This window comes from Cydia amplana, chromosome Z (assembly GCF_948474715.1).
Source record: "Cydia amplana chromosome Z, ilCydAmpl1.1, whole genome shotgun sequence".
Classification (NCBI taxonomy): Eukaryota; Metazoa; Arthropoda; class Insecta; order Lepidoptera; family Tortricidae; genus Cydia; species Cydia amplana.
Window position 1 is genome coordinate 39,311,600 of NC_086096.1, and position 17,039 is coordinate 39,328,638.

General features: G+C 39.1%; 1 protein-coding gene across 1 annotated transcript; it reads right to left on the reverse strand.

Moving 5' to 3' along the window:
* Nucleotides 1-4,917: 4,917 nt before the first annotated feature.
* LOC134660716 (zinc finger protein 771-like) lies at nt 4,918-13,232 on the reverse strand. The gene is made up of 7 exons (XM_063516498.1): nt 13,103-13,232; nt 10,003-10,423; nt 9,202-9,367; nt 8,340-8,434; nt 6,298-6,470; nt 5,801-5,967; nt 4,918-4,945 (listed from the first exon to the last, which is right to left on the reverse strand). Exons 1-7 carry the CDS (start codon nt 13,214-13,216, stop codon nt 4,918-4,920), a joined length of 1,164 nt encoding a protein of 387 aa, XP_063372568.1. The 5' UTR covers nt 13,217-13,232.
* Between the last annotated feature and the right edge of the window lie 3,807 nt (nt 13,233-17,039).

Here is a 17,039-nt window from a genome sequence, read left to right on the forward strand (position 1 = left end):
AAAACGCAACCGACGCGAAAATTCTTTTCATTTAGCAACGCCCCTAACCGTCGTTACATACATTTTCTTGCGGTTTTGGGCCAAAACACCGCTTAAACGGGGCTTAAACCGTGTTTAGCATGCGCGGGGCCCACGGGCGGGGCCTCAGGCTCCACCCTCCACGCCGAGACCAATAGGATCCCGCCAAAGTTTTGCGCTCGAGTGATTCTTAAGCATGCATTCAGCTATATCGAGTTGGTTAAAAGCTGTTCGAATATAAATCGAAAAGTTAGGGACCTGTACCAATTAAATTTATAGTGAGGGTCGACTTTTGTGGAATAAAATATGAGTTTTAAATTGTCTATGATTGGAAGTGAGTTTTTAAGAGCGTTCGAGTGCTCGGGGCTTGATGCGAATGTTAGAACAAAGTGATGTTTTGCTTTTTGCTTGGTCTACAACTACATAGATTAGGGAGATGTTGGTATTTATACCAATACCACGACTGCTTCTAAAAAAGTTACGGACTTTCGTAACAAATAGGAGATGAAACTGAGTAGGTATTTCAAATCACTCTACTTTATGAAAGATGATGATGACAAATTGTTACATTTGACAAATTATTTATGGTTAGGTATAGTCTAGTTAAAATGTACAAAGAATTAAACACATAATTATATAGTGTGTGGTACCGTAAAATGGGGTGAGTAGGGTCAAAACTGAAATTCAAACCTCGATAACATTTTATTTTTACATAAATATGAAAACTGAATGGTGTATATAATAAATGTTCCGGACGTTTATATTTTAGTGTTTATTTTATTTTGGGTAGTTCCATTTCATAACTTTGACGATAAAGAGGAAAATCCACCTCACCCCGTAGTGCCTCGTATTTGGGGTGAGAGGGGTTTTCATACAAAGGTGATTTTGGAAGATTGTTGGATCGATTTTTTTTTATTATGCGTATTACTATAGTTCCATTTTAAATTGGAATACATTATTTTTGTAGCAGTAGCCTTAAAATCCCTTCTCACCCCCCTCTTAAACCTTCTTTCCCTATTCATAACCCACCTTTCCCCGCGAAACCTACTCACCCCGTTCGGTACCTAATTTAATTAGGTGCTTTTGTGGATACGATACCTACGATTCGAGATCTCAAACTATAACAGAGGGCTTACCGCTAACACCGAATTTCGCAAATCTAACACCTTAATTGGAGTAAAAGAAAAATGCCCGCAATTAGCGGTGTTCGGTGTTCGCGGTAGGCCCACAGACGATTTTGAACACACATTTAACGTTATGTCTTGAATGTATTAGGCTCAATTATTCATCACTAGCCGAGCCCGCCGCTGACGCGGCTCCACTCGTGTGGGATTCGGTCTGTATCATTTCCCCTCCCTCTCGCTAAAGCCCCATTTTAGACGGATCTAGAACTCGCATTATGCGATTTACGGTACATTGGGGTATTTGGTCGATCGACTGAATTCATGACACATATTTTGTAGTTAACAATGTAGGTATCGAATAGGTATTATGCAAGTTCTAAATAAAGTTGCGTCTAATGATGATCGCTATGACAATTCACTCGTGTCACGTAATAGTACATTATGATACAAGTGCGAAAAGTAGGAAATTCGCAACGGGTGGCGTTAAATTGAAACACGATCGAAGGGAATGTTAAATCGCCACTCGTTGCGAATTACCTTTTCGCACGTGTCGTGTATTGTACAACGTTTTACAATAGGTACCTACATTAATGACCCTTTAAATTTTCGACATATCTACGCACGTAAAAATATATTACTTTAATTATTTTTTCAATTCTAAGCTCAACCAGAAGAGAATTAAAGGAACTGTCATGTGCTCATCGTTCAATCAATCTGAGTAGTATAGATTAAACATTTATCCGCCAAGAATACGAACAATTAACACCGTAATATAGGTAGTCACCTTGCTAAAACAAAAAGAGTTTCGTTAACTTTGCGAAACAGAAGAGTAATTTCTTACCTCTGTAAAAAATTCGAATGTTAATTAATGTAACTGCGCCATCACTCTTAACTTTCCGTTTTGTTACGGAGAGTTTTCTTAAGTACCTAACCTTGTTACGAGTAAGTATACTCGTTTTATTTTCGGTACCTACTGTAGAAGAGGGTTGTTTAGAAATTAAAATATGATCGGATTTTATGAAAAAGAGAAGTAGGTACCTATAACTTAACATCTTTTTTTATTAAGTAAATATTTTATTAGAATGATATCAAATATTTAAAGACAAGTTAACGATACTCCAATTTTTTTAGGGTAAAGAGAAATAGCGCCGGATTGGATTACCTATTTCATAAAAAAAAACTTCTATTTTTTGTATATAATGAATGCATGCGTGCATGGGCTCGAAGCAAAATTGTCAGTAGGTGCATTAAATTGGCAGATTCGTCTTTGAAGGGGCCTGTATTTACTAGATACTAGAGAAAGCAACACGTACCTAACAAGGCAACTTGTACAAGGTAAGCGCTTCAATTTTAGAACTCTTATAATTATAACCTCTCTGGAATTATTATAATGCTCTTGCCCTATATAACCTTACTTTTTAGGGTTCCGTAGCCAAATAGCAAAAAACGGAACCCTTATGGATTCGTCATGTCTGTCTGTCTGTCCGTCTGTCTGTCCGTCCGTATGTCACAGCCACTTTTTTCCGAAACTATAAGAACTATTGAAACTTGGTAAGTAGATGTATTCTGTGAACATGCTGTGAACCGCATTAAGATTTTCACACAAAAATAGAAAAAAACAATAAATTTTGGGGGTTCCCCATACTTAGAACTGAAACTTTTCTTTCATCAAACCCATACGTGTGGGTTATCTATGGTCTTCAAAAATGATGTTGAGGTTACTAATGTATTTTTTTTCTAAACTGAATAGTTTGCGCGAGAGACACTTCCAAAGTGGTAAAATGTTCAAGACATGTTCTAGTTTTTATGATGTAGGTACTTATTTTAATTTGTTAATTACCTGCATGCTCAGTCATAGTTTATGTGTTATCTTGTATGTTCTCTACTTAAGTGACATGTTAAATTTCTTTTTGAGAAAATAAATTTCTTTAACCACAAATACGCGAAAATGCCGCCACCTCTTAAGTACGTGTTTACTACCTCCATTCATCCCCCTGGGGCTAAATATTATTGTGTCCTTCTCCTGAGGTCGATTCTAATTTAACAATTTGTTATGGTTCTGAATTTGTTTTGACACGACCTTAACCTTTTCAACGCCGTGTCAAACACAAAAGCTGTCACGCTGACGCCACGTCACCAGAGTATCAAAACTGAAATTGAACTTTATGCATTGCACGTACGTAGGTCTATGTTGCTCTGTGATATGTGACCGATTAATCGGTCTTTGGCGTTGAACCTACGGTCCGGATATATCGGTCATTGGCGTCCAAAAGGTGAACGATCGTCTTGGTGATTGCCGCATCTCACGCACGATTTTTACTTCATTTTGCATGCACAAATCAGCGTGAACGATCTTCAAGGTTGTACAAATTTTGTACGAGAGTTGGCTGTCATTCCACTGTAGGTACACTACTTACTTACTGGTACTTTTATTAACCTTTAACCCTTAAATGCATTATGATGTAGATCTACGTCGTATAATTTGATGGCCCGTGGCTCAATATGCATATATTATTTTTTAATTACTGTTTTTTTCCTTTATTTTTCTCACAATCTATACAACATTATCCAACTGCTTCAATTGATTAGGAAATTAATGAAATTATACAAAAAAAATCATGCATTTAAGGATTAAACCGCCGTAGACTGATATGTAATTAAGCAATGCTCGAAAAAACGCCCGTCATTTTGAAAACAAATCATAATTTAGGATCCATTTAAGAGTCGAAAATGTTCCTTTACGGTCTACGGATGCCATTGGGGCATATTTAATCGTTGACATTGGTATAAAGAAGACCGTGTTGTGCGGAACAGGGTAATGTTTTCAAAATGACGGGCGTTTTTTCGAGCCTTGCTTATTATAAGACATAAAATATCCAGCTCATTTTGTCTCAATCTGATAATTAATAAGCTGATTAGCTAATTAAAATTAGCTATTAAGAAATGTAATTCCAATTAGCACGTAAGGTTGGACTGTAAGTGTTAATTGTAAGCATACAACAAATAAACAAATTGCTAAACAAATTAAGACAAACGTTCTTGTAACTTCGTACTACCGGCGACACAAGCACGCTCGATGAAAAATTCTAAGCAGTTAATAGGTATAACTAGGAAAAAAAGAAACACAAAAAAATTTTGGAAATTGTTTTTATTTCAGTTATTTTAGTAGTAATACAACAATAAAGATTAAGAACGATGAAAAGATGCCATATACCTACGATCGAAAAAATTAATAGTAGATTGTACAACAAGGGCATAAAGTGACCCATTTTTACTCGAGGCAATAGTAGACGAGGGTAAAAATGGACATTTATGCCCTTGTTGTACACTCTGCTTTTCACTTCGATTGCGAGAAAAATATACATACATAAATATCCAATATTTTAGGTTATTTTCCCGTATTTATTCAAGACTAAAGAAAATTTTATTCGGGCCGGTCGGGGGCGCGAGGCACGCCGGGCGGGGGCGCGCCGGCAAGGCTGGCGGTTTGTATGGCAGATTTTGGACTTTATTGCTAGGTCAATAAGGGTCGCAATAGATGATTTTACTTTATGCTCTAGAACATAATAAGCAACTTTATGTCGTCTACGCACGACATAAAGGTGCACTTTTTGAGCATGAAGAGTGAAAAGATTTTTTTTTTCTTAACTCTTTGGTCGCCAAAGACATCAACTGACGCGCGCAGCTTCCACCCAATATCAACCTTCGTGCATTCCGACAAGGTTCACGATGACGCGCCGCGCACTATAAGCGTGGCGTTCAAAGAATTACTTAATCAGTAATTCAGTATCCTGTCCTGTGATCTATAAACATAATATCAAATTCATCGAAAAACTTTTAAAACGCCTTATAATTATTTTATTTTGTATTACATACATGGAAAACCAACAGCTATAAACATGTCTAAGAGCTACAGTAGATTACAGAGCCAATTACAGGTTACAAAAACTTACAACTAATTAATATACAAAGAACAAATATAAATCAGTTACACACACAAGTATCAACAACACAAACCGATGTTAATGTGTACAGCACGCTGCAAGACTGCATGACACATTAGGAACGGAATTCATTCACAAAGTGGCCATGCACTCCCACCGCCAACTGTACAAAAACTTCACGAAAAACCGAAATACAAAAATTATGACGATTAATAGGCTACATGACTAATTTTTTTTTATGGTATCAATCGATCGGGTTTGTTTTTAGGATTAAATGTCTATATGGGACCCATTGCATTAAAGTAACACAAAAGTCAGAAATTGTAGTCAAAGTCCGGCAGCCGCACTTCACTCGCGAAACGCCCTATACAAAACGGCCAGAGGCCGTGACGTCATCGCCCATCTTTTAGTATGGACAAAACAAGAAAATTGCGTTTTTGTCGGTGAAATATTGCGTTTATGTATATAGTTGCTATACAATATTTTTTTTGGTGAAATGTAAGGAATCGAATGGTACCCTTACTTTTATCGTTTTTGGAAGTTAAAAAAAAACTTAAATTTTGAAACTTTCAGGTCCTGTAATTTTGTAATTTTTCAATATTTTATTTTAATATCCACATTATTGTGATAAATTGCTCGTTTGCTATCTATTTTACTAGATTTTGTTATAAAATTCAACATGTGTCATCATCCCTATTATGTGCGTGTGTTGACGGGCGCGCGCGCACGCCGGGGTCGGCGCGCATGCGCGGGATGCGCGCGAGCGGCACGCGGTGCGCGCGCATGAGGTGCAGCTTGCGCTTCCAGCTGTCCGCGAACGAGCGCGCGCACGACGGGCACCGGTACGGCCGCGCGCCCGTGTGGGAGCGCAGGTGCCGACTCTGAAAACAAACATTTTTTTATGCCGTCGTCGACAAACATACGTCCCGTCTTATGGTAAGCGGTCACCGTAGCATATGAACGCCTGTAACTCCCGGGAAGTTACATGCGCTGCGCGTTGCCGACCCTTTATAAACCTGTACACACCTTTTTTGAAGGCACGTCTTTGGCATAAAAGCTCCCGTCATGTCTGATGGTAATTGAGAAATTCAGGCTTTTTGTATATTTTCCTTAATACCATTCTTTTATAATTATAATCATTACAAAATCCAGCACCGTAGCTTTATTAAAAACGACCAAACATTATGATGATTAATGAGTGAGTGAATCACCAGAGCAGTGTTGTCGTAGAAGCGCTTGTCGCACTTGCGGCAGGCGAGCGCGCGCGCGCGGTGGCGCGCCTCGTGGCGGCGCAGGCCGGACGCGCACGCCGCGCGGAAGCCGCACGCGCACGCGTGGGGCCGCGCGCCCGTGTGCGCGCGCATGTGCACGGCCAGGTTGCCCGCTGTCAACAGGTTGCTATGTAGACCTTGCTTGTACGAGTTACGGTTACTAATGGACAGTTACAAGTTACAACTAGGGGAGGAATCAAATTATTTTATTAAATATTTTTTTATTAGTATTTTTATAGTATTTTATGCAACCGTTGTTTAAGAGAGGTCAAAAAAGGCGAGTGGCGTGAGTAACAATTTGAGGCGAAACCGAAAATTGTTAATAAAGACGCCACGAGTATTTTTTGACTCAGTTAAACAACGTTGCATACAATACTTTTCCTACGACCAAGCACTTACTTTGAAATAGAATTGTAAATTTAACAAATATTTTTAATTCAAGAAGTAGCAAAAGGAACGGGCGGGAAAAGAATGAGTGAATGAATGAAATTAAAAAAAAACATGTCTATGGTTCACTTATTTGACATTTAAAATAAGGTTGGCAACACTGTATTTCATTCAATATTTTTTAAGTGGTCATTACACGAAGTGTCGTAAAATTGCCAAAAAGATACTGCGTGTATGCACAAATACTTTTTTGGGGAATAAACTAAAGACTTGTCTTGACAACTATAACATAGGGGTTTAAAAGTGTGTGTACGACCTTTTAAATGACAAATAAAAGTACGGGAGTAGAAAAAAGTAATTACACTAGTACGAGTATCTTCTTCCTTGCGTTTGTCCCGGCATTTTTTGCCATGGCTCATGAGAGCCTGGGGTCCGCTTGGCAACTAATCCCAGGAATTGGCGTAGGCGCTAGTTTTTACGAAAGCGACTGCCATCTGACCTTCCAACCCAGAGGGTAAACTAGGCCTTATTGGGATTAGTCCGGTTTCCTTACGATGTTTTCCTTCACCGAAAAGCGACTGGTAAATATCAAATGATATTTCGTACATAAGTTCCGAAAAACTCATTGGTACGAGCCGGGGTTTGAACCCGCGACCTCAGGATTACAAGTCGCACGCTCTTACCGCTAGGCCACCAGCGCTTCTTCATTATTCATAAATTAAATATACACTAGTACGAGTTTATTTAATTATAAACTGAATAGATGAGAAAAAAAAAGCGGCCAAGTGCGAGTCGGACTCGCCCATGAAGGGTTCCGTATTTAGGCGATTTATGACGTATAAAAAAAAAACTACTTACTAGATCTCGTTCAAACCAATTTTCGGTGGAAGTTTACATGGTAATGTACATCATATATTTTTTTTAGTTTTATCATTCTCTTATTTTAGAAGTTACGGGGGGGGGGGGACACACATTTTACCACTTTGGAAGTGTCTCTCGCGCAAACTATTCAGTTTAGAAAAAAATGATATTAGAAACCTCAATATCATTTTTGAAGACCTATCCATAGATACCCCACACGTATGGGTTTGATGAAAAAAAAATTTTTGAGTTTCAGTTCGAAGTATGGGGAACCCCAAAAATTTATTGTTTTTTTTTCTATTTTTGTGTGAAAATCTTAATGCGGTTCACAGAATACATCTACTTACCAAGTTTCAACAGTATAGTTCTTATAGTTTCGGAGAAAAGTGGCTGTGACATACGGACGGACAGACGGACAGACAGACAGACATGACGAATCTATAAGGGTTCCGTTTTTTGCCATTTGGCTACGGAACCCTAAAAAAGTAGCCCAGCCCTCCGGTAGCCGAGGCTATCGTCCTGATAACGAATCCCCCGTTAATCGCGGCGAAGGCGGTGGGGATGGCCGGGTGGTCTAGTAGTCAGGACGTTAGCCGCGTGAGCTGAAGATGCCGGTTCGAATCCGGCCTCAACCACCGGATAGCTTGGTCCCTTTTACTTCAGTATATGATATGACATCTATGTCAGTTTATAAATTATCAGTTAACTAATATTTGTTACAGAAAGCGACATACCCTGTTTAAAACTCCACCCGCAGATGTAGCAGAGATGGGGCTTGTCGGGTTTGTGTACCACCAGGTGGCTCTTCAAGACACTCTTCAACTTGAAACTGTAACAAAAACAAATATTTAAAAACCGACAGCTTTTTTGGTACAATCTTTAATCCAAATAGGGCAGTGAAGAAAGATTCCAGACGAGCACGAATCACAATAAAAAAATAAAAAGCCTTTTCTTTCTGAGTATATCAAATAAGTATTTGTAACTTAACCTATGATTTATCTTAATTTATTAAAAAATATGCCAGAACCCTCTTAAGAGGTATCTTAGGCGTCTTCCAGTTTGATCCCTGTTTTGTGGCCTCAGGCCCCTATTTCACCACGGTGACAGGTGCGACAACTGTAAAACATCACTGTTACTGACGTCACAGGCATCCATGGGCTACGGTTACCACTTACCATCGGGCGGGCCGTATTCCTGTTTGCCACCATCATTTTATTATTAAAAAAAACTTTATTATATCGGAAATAAACAGGTATTTCTCTTGCGATGTTTATGACAATTGTCACAAGATTTCAAAGAATTTCGTGTAATTATTGACAGGAAATGAGTTCTGTGTCGGAATTTCTGGACAAGTGTCGTGTTTCTTGTGACAATTGTCATTAGCTTCGCAAAATAAGTACTTATTTATAGGCGATATAATGAAGTTTTATTAAAAATAAAATGTTGGTGGGAAACAAGCATACCGCCCGTCCGATGGTAAGCGCGGTTACCGTAGCCTATGGAGGCCTGTGACGTCAGTAACAGTGATGTCGACAATTGTCGCACCTGTCACCATGGTGAAATAGGGGCCAGGCCTCCACACATGACAAGCGATACCTCATGCCGCAGTGGTCGCACTGGTAGGGGCGCGCCGCCGCGTGGGTGCGCGCGTGCTGCGCCAGCTCCTTGCGCCGCTTGTAGCGCCTGCCGCAGGCACACGCGTGCCGCCGCTCGGACGAGTGCGTCACCGCGTGGACGGACAACTGGGATGGACGCTGGAATGCTGCAAGCATTTTAAACGAGTATACAGTCATCATCATCCTCGCGTTGTCCCGGCATTTTGTGGGGTCCGCTTGGCAACTAATCCCAGGAATTGGCGTGGGCACTAGTCTTTACGAAAGCGACTGCCATCTGACCTTCCAACCCAGAGGGTAAACTAGGCCCGTATTGGGATTAGTCCGGTTTCCTCACGATGTTTTCCTTCACCGAAAAGCCACTGGTAAATATCAAATGATATTTCGTACATAAGTTCCGAAAAACTCATTGGTACGAACCGGGGTTTGAACCCGCGACCTCTGGATTGCAAGTCGCACGCTCTTACCGCTACGCCACCAGCGCTTTTTCAAACGAGTATACAGTCAAAGAATCTAATTTCCCACCTCAATTTCGTACCTACCTTATGACAGTCAATATGAAAGTCGCTAAGGACCTTATGTGTATTTGGGTCTCATATTTTGCTTAGTGAGAGTGGGACGCAATGCACATATTAGAAATTGGACAGGTGGAATACCAACCTTACCTACTACAATGGTATAAAAAATGGTAGGTCACCCATCTCTATTATTCTACTGAATCTCTTTCGACTTAACTCTACCTTGAGCAGAGCAGTATTTTAAAACATACAACTTAGTTACTTACTCTTAGGGCATTGCGGACAGCTGTAGACCTTCCCATTATGCTGATTCCTCATATGCTTTTCAAACCAAACTTTAGATAGAAACATCTTCTTACACACAGTACAGACGTGTTTCCGATGCGACACCGCCTCTTTCTTATTAGTCTTTGTTCGTGTTTTTACGATATTTTCTGTTGTGTTACTTGTGGGTTCATCGACTCCTGTGTCTTCAGGTTCAAATGTGGAAACTTCAACATCCGGTTGATCGGGTTCATCGTTGTGTTCTGAACGCTTTATAGGTTCCACTATTACGGTACGTTGAGTCAGGAGGTTCGTGAGAGTCTCGTTCATATGCCGCGCCTCTTTTATAAATTTGTATGAAGATTCTATTTTTAATGTGCAATCGTAGCAGAATTGCTTGGGTAGTATGTCATTTTCAGGTATCTGTATTAGACAATTATATAAATTATGTACAAACAGTAACACGCTTTCAACTTTAAAGAATAATTTTGATGAACTGTTAAATCTTACAGTTAAATAGAAAGGCATAAAGAACATAACATTAGATTGTTTATGTATTACATTACATGGTAAAATATCACCGCCTACTTAAAATAGGGATAAGTTAGTCCTTGTAATTTATATTACAATCTTGCTTATGTTTTAACATTACAAAGATCGGAATTGCCATTCTAGTGCTCTAGATGCTAACCAACATATCCGCGAGACGCGAATACAAAAGACGCTAGATATATGTATTAACCTAAGCCCCCCTACACATATAACCGCAACTGAACTGAACAACTCCACGCGCATGATATGACCTCCTCTTGAAAACAAAGTTTGGTTTTGCAAGCCACATACAATGTTTCTTAATCTGGATAACAATTGTTAAAAGGAATCGCCATTGCCCCATACGGCAAGGAAGATTTCACTGAATTAGTATTACTGTTTGAGGTACACTAGTGTTTGAGCACTATATGTAAGCTTGCCTAGCAATTTATTTAATTACCTATACCTATTAAAAAAATTAAGGCGAGATATTTCAATGATACATAATTCTGGTAACAATTGGTCCTAATTTTGCAGTTGGCATGCTGTGTGAACCGTTTTGCTGTATAGGTGCGAGACGTGGAAGGTCACAAAAGATATCTTGCGCCAGCTACAAGTCTGCATTAACTTCTGCCTCCACCACATTCTCGGTATATACTGGCCAGAGAAAACTTCTAATGCCAACCTGTGGAGATCAAGCGCCAGAAATGGAGTTGGATTGGACATACATTCCGACGGGATCCTGACCACATACCAAGGCACGCCCTAGACTGGAATGCCCAAGGAAAGAGGAAACATTACCGTCCAAGGCAGACCTGGCGCCGGACTATTATTGCAGAGGCAGAGGTTATTGGGAAGACTTGGAGCGAAGTCAAGCACGAAGCTCAAGACCGCGCCAGATGGCGGCGCACTGTGGATGCCCTCTGCCCCATCTAGGAGACATAGCACAATAGGTCTAGTAAGTCATGCAGAGGCGGATTTCCCATAAGGTACAGTAGGCCCGGGCCTAGGGCGCCGGGCGGCGAGACATTAGGGGCGGCAAATGTGACAAAAAATTTGCTGATGATAACGAGAAATAACTCAAAATTAGGCCAGGCAACAAATTGTCAATAAAAGGTATAGAGGGAAATGCTTGGAAAACAATTTTTGACTTCGTAACTTTGTTTGAACTAGTTAGGAGGTGAACATATCAAAACTCCTGCCGTAGCCCTTGAGCCGGGGGAAGAGGAACCGAAAAATGGGACCTTCAAACCCCCTTACCCCCGCTCAAGGGCTGGCTACAGCTGGGGATGGGGGACTTTTATATATGTTTACCTCCTAACGAGTCCAAACAAAAGTAAGTTAAAAATATGTCCCAAGCATTTCCCTCTATGGGCGTCTTCGATCAACACGGGCTTCCGACACGGAAGGGATAGGCCCAAGCGATATCTTGACATTCAAATCATTCTGCCATTTTTCGCGGGGGGGGGAACGTGCACACAGTTGCACTTCTCACACACTTACATACAAAATCTAATCTGTAATGACGACACAAATACATAGAAAATAACACCCTACACAGACAAATCTTGCACACCTCGATCTGTTTTTGTGTACGGACGAGCCACAAGTGTCACAACACACACACTAACACATTTTCGTCAAAGAATTTTATCGTTTTCTGAGAGATTCGCAATTTGTACTGGGCGAGAAAAATCGATAAATCCAGCAATTACATGAGACTAAAATATAATAATTTTGTTTAAATGCTAAAAATTATTACATGTGAAATGTAACACGTTCTTTTTGTAAATTTGATGTCCCCGACCTCTTTTTACAACAAAAAACAGAGCAATTAGGCATTTTTTCTGCTGCTGTGTTCACTCGCGCGTCTGGACTCGGTCTAGTTTAAAATCCGAGTGCAACTAGTTTTATTACCCGCGCTAGATCAGTTGATCTTGTACCTAGGCAGAGGGGAAATAGTGTGAATGCCGCATCCCTTTCATGTTGATCGATGATGGGCGTTTTCTAAAATAAATATTTAAAACCCGATTCTCACAGATCCTGGTGTTTTTGGGTTCTTTCAACTCAGAATCACTAGCATATTCAATCCTGATGATAAAAAAAATTGTCCCAAAATTTTGTATGAAAATTGTACATTCCACTACGTCACGTTACATACAAGTGAACAATTTTCTCATACTAAAAACGTGATGTAATGGAATGGACATTTTGGGACATCTTTTTTAATGGTAGGATGAAGAGTGCTGTCGATTCTGAGTAGAATGAGCCCAAGAATGTGTCCAGATTTGAAAGAATCGGGTTTTCGATATTTATTTTAGAAAAAGCCCCTATACCTTTTCGTTGCCTGACCTAAATGTAGTCAATATGATGCTGAGAAAGGGGCGGCTACAGAGCCTGGGGCCTAGGGCGGCAAAGACTGCAAATCCACCACTGAAATCATGCTGTGTGAAAACTGTGCTGTATGCTGATTTAGTGATAAATTGATAATGCTACTGACACAGGTATGTTCTTATGAGAAATAAATGTCCTTAAACCGAAACTGAGTTTTAGTTGGTTCTAGTTAGGTACCTGAATGTTCGTGCAGAGTGTGAACATGTACACCACCGGGCGTTGGTCAACATTCTCAAGCTCCCACGACGCCACTTCCTTCATACAGCTCCGACACAAACGAGATGTATCCATTTTGTTAGTTTAAATTATATAAATATGTAATGTATTGTAATTGTAATAAGAAGTTAGAAGATATCGTGTTGTTATTGTGTATTTTGGTCATAGATATGACAAATGTCTTCCTTGTGCATCCCTTGAGTCTTTCCCCACCCAAATGTCACCGAGAATCATTAAGTCCCCTCCACACTCGTGCGCGAATCGCGGCGCGAAACCGCGAACGCCAGTGTGGAGTTAGCTAGTTCGCAGTCTAGTAAAATTGACTCCTCACTTGCTCCTCACCCGCGTTCGCGGTTTCGCGCCGCGATTCGCGGACGAGTGTGGAGGGTGCTTTATGTGATTTGCAATACATTGCGTTGCGGCTTAAATGATCAAACGATTGTTGTAAGGTCTGTAAAGCCTTAATTGAAGGTCGCGGTGCGGTAGTGTGTTAGAGCTATTATAAACGGGATCAGAATCCAAAAAAATCTGTAGATCATTATTTGATCATTATTCATTAGGTTTTTCTGTCAAAAATTACAATCACAAACCTACACAAACTGTCACTAATATTTACTGGTATGATCTGCTCAATAATTAAACGAAATCAATGTAAGAGTTTCTTGCCTACAATATTGTTTCGCCTTTCATGACCTAGCCACATGTTTAGAACCAGTATCTTCAAGCAAACCGGCATAGCTCTTTCAAGAAAAAATATGTACAGCTGTTGATAGAATTTAAGAGTCAGGGTATGGTCAAGGTAGCATATTTTCTTTTTGATATTTCCATTCCAAGCCTAGGTATAAAAGGCTCATATGGTTGTACGGAGCCAATACGAAGCACCCTCCGATTCCTATGGTTGGGAGCCGTTACGTACTATGTGCAAAAACTAGTTTTACAACGCCTTATTATACTCCCAGTACATACCCAGCCGTCAGAGCTAATTTAGGCCCGATTAAACCAGAGATTGAAAGTGCCCATAATACAAAGTACTACCTAAAAAAAAAGAAAAAGAGAAATAATATAATAATGAGTTGCTGTTGCTTCTGTTGCTGCATTCTCTTTCTGTTGTGTTTGCTTGCCATAGCGTGTATAAGTGTCTATGCTATCTGGTACTATGAACAACGAGCACAACTTCCAAGCCAATTGCTCGAAAACTGGAAGTCGCTAATAACTACCATTCCTCCGAGAATCGTAAACAATCAATCCTTCTCCCTAGATATACTCAGCAATATGCTAAACTCTACCTTGAGTACAAGCAAGAACGCTTTAATAGCTGAATTTCATAAGTCAGCACAGATGATAATAGAATCTATGATGCCTAAACTTAAACTGAACATCTCTCAGAACATAAATACACTATTAACGCAAAAAGAAACATTTGGTAATGAGGTCAGAGAAAACAGCACAAAAATGGAAGAGCTGGAAAATGTAAATAAACATCTAAGATCCCAAATGCGTAGGTTACAAGACCAGCTCGAGGCACAAAGAAAGTCAGAAGAATCACTGGAGAAAAATGATATTATGGTGGAAAACGAAAAAAACGACTTAGAATATGGGTTCGGAATAATCCTAGACAAGGGGGATACTAAAAAAAATGGAACACTAGGTATAAACACATTGCTGGAATACCAAAAAACCCTGTTAGATGAACTCAAAGAGACTAACTTAAAAGTAGAACAAATAGGAAATCAAAACCAACAATTACAGACTCAACTACAGGAAATACAAAACCAAAATAAATTTCAGATCAGGGAGGAAAGCCCAACTATGCAGAAAATCCGTGAAAACCGCGAAATAGATGAGAGTGACCTGGATGACTCTTCACCAGGTTTAGTATTAATTCAGCCCGATAATCGAGGATTTTTAAAATATGAGGCTAAAACCTTAATTTTTATTTAAGTCAGCATTTTTCCGTACTTGTATCTGTACGTATTTTTCTTTAATTGCTTTATAAGATAAGATAAGATAAAGTAATATTTGCAGTTTAACCGTAACCATGCCGTAACCCCACAGCCCCATGTTGTAGAGGCGAATAAGTAGTGAACGCAAATGTGAGTAAACCATAAAACAAACAAACAACTCCCCGTTGTAGTCGATCATCATCAATCATCATATTCATCATCTTTACAGTCAAATCATAACAAAGTCAAGAACTGGGTTGAGGGGTCGAGTATTTACTTGGTAGTTCTACTTACTGATAATAATTCAAGTCAATCAACCTGCTTCAATAAACTTCTTCCTTTTATACGTTGTACCTCTTTGCACCTATTGCCACTCGTAACGTCATTGTCAAACTCGAGAATAAACTGTCGTTATTTATCATATTTTCCATTCGACTCTTAATCATTTTATTGCTGGAATAATGTTCGTCACTTCATTACTCCCACGTTAAGTAAAACGTGTTGCTTTGCAACCATTCCCAATCGTATTCCGCAATAGTTTTTATGTAGCTTTTATGAAATAAAACCACAAATTTTCTCTTGGACGTTAATAAAACGTATCCTCGAACATATCAGTCAAATGTATAGCTGTGCCATCGGTTTGGGTAATTAATAATATATTAAGTAGGTACCTGCTTAGAAGCGAACTCTTTGTAAGTATATCCCTACCGGCCAAACTGCACAAAAAACAGAAATATGAAATTTCAGTATAAATTTATTATTCTTTTGGCTTCTGTGGGGATTCTAGTAATGCTAGTGCACTGGTGTCTCGAAGATCCCACTATAGTGAATAAAACCTTCATATTTGTCACAGAAAAGACACGTAAATTTTTAGCAAGTTTTCAATCCAGGCAGCTAGTACCAATCATGAATGAACCAAAACTAGCAAACTCAGAAGTTGCAGTTGCTCAGAATGCGAATGATCCAGGTCAACCTATCGAACTAGAAGATTTCGGTAAAATGCTGGATTCTCAATTGGCTCGTAAAAAGAAGAGGTTATCAGAAATGAATTAATGTGACGGTGCTTTTCTTTAGGTACTCTGAGATCGGAGGAAAAGGAAAAGTTACCTATACGGTTCTATTTTAATAATTTAAATCATGAGATTTTTTTTTGTTTAAATTCGTAAATTATATTGTTTTAAACTTTACATTATATTGTTTTGTTTTAGATTAAATAAATTTATTTTATTTTATTTTTTAATATTTCTTTTAATTTACATTATAAAAAGTAAAGGTAGGTACCCTGCGTAACGGAGTGTTGCATGGCTATTGAATTGAATTTAAAAAGGGTAACAATATACTTGTTTACTCTGTGCAGTTTACATTAAAATCTGAATGTAATGACTAACGTCGACTGTAGAGCACAAACTACTAAAAAGATACTACTTACGCAAATACTACGTCTGTAGAGGCTACATAATACGAATATATATATATTTAATGAAGACTCGAGCCCGGAAGCGTACAGATAGATGTAGGTACCTACCAATTACTACCTACCTACCTACTCCGTAACTATTGAACTAAGCATGTGAATTGGACACAAAGATTATAAAGTAATATGTAAGTATAAATAAATACATTTTATACTTGGTGGCCATTTATGATGCAGTCCCTGAGCCAAGCAGCGTAGTGACTCAAAGACAGGCTGTAACAAGTAATACGCGATTCTTAGCATGCTTAACATGTAATTGCGAAACCCAAGAAACTATTTTAGCATCAAAGTCGCGGTCCGGTGTAGTCATCTGTAGACACTTTAAAATATATTACTGAACAGGATTCGATAGGTATATCGATTTGAATTAAGTATCGATTTTTGCAATGCGTAGATTTAATCGTAAACATGGCAACCCATTATACTTCAACGCTTAAAAAAAAGTACCTACTTTCTTATCTGTGGGTGGGCCTGTGAAAGA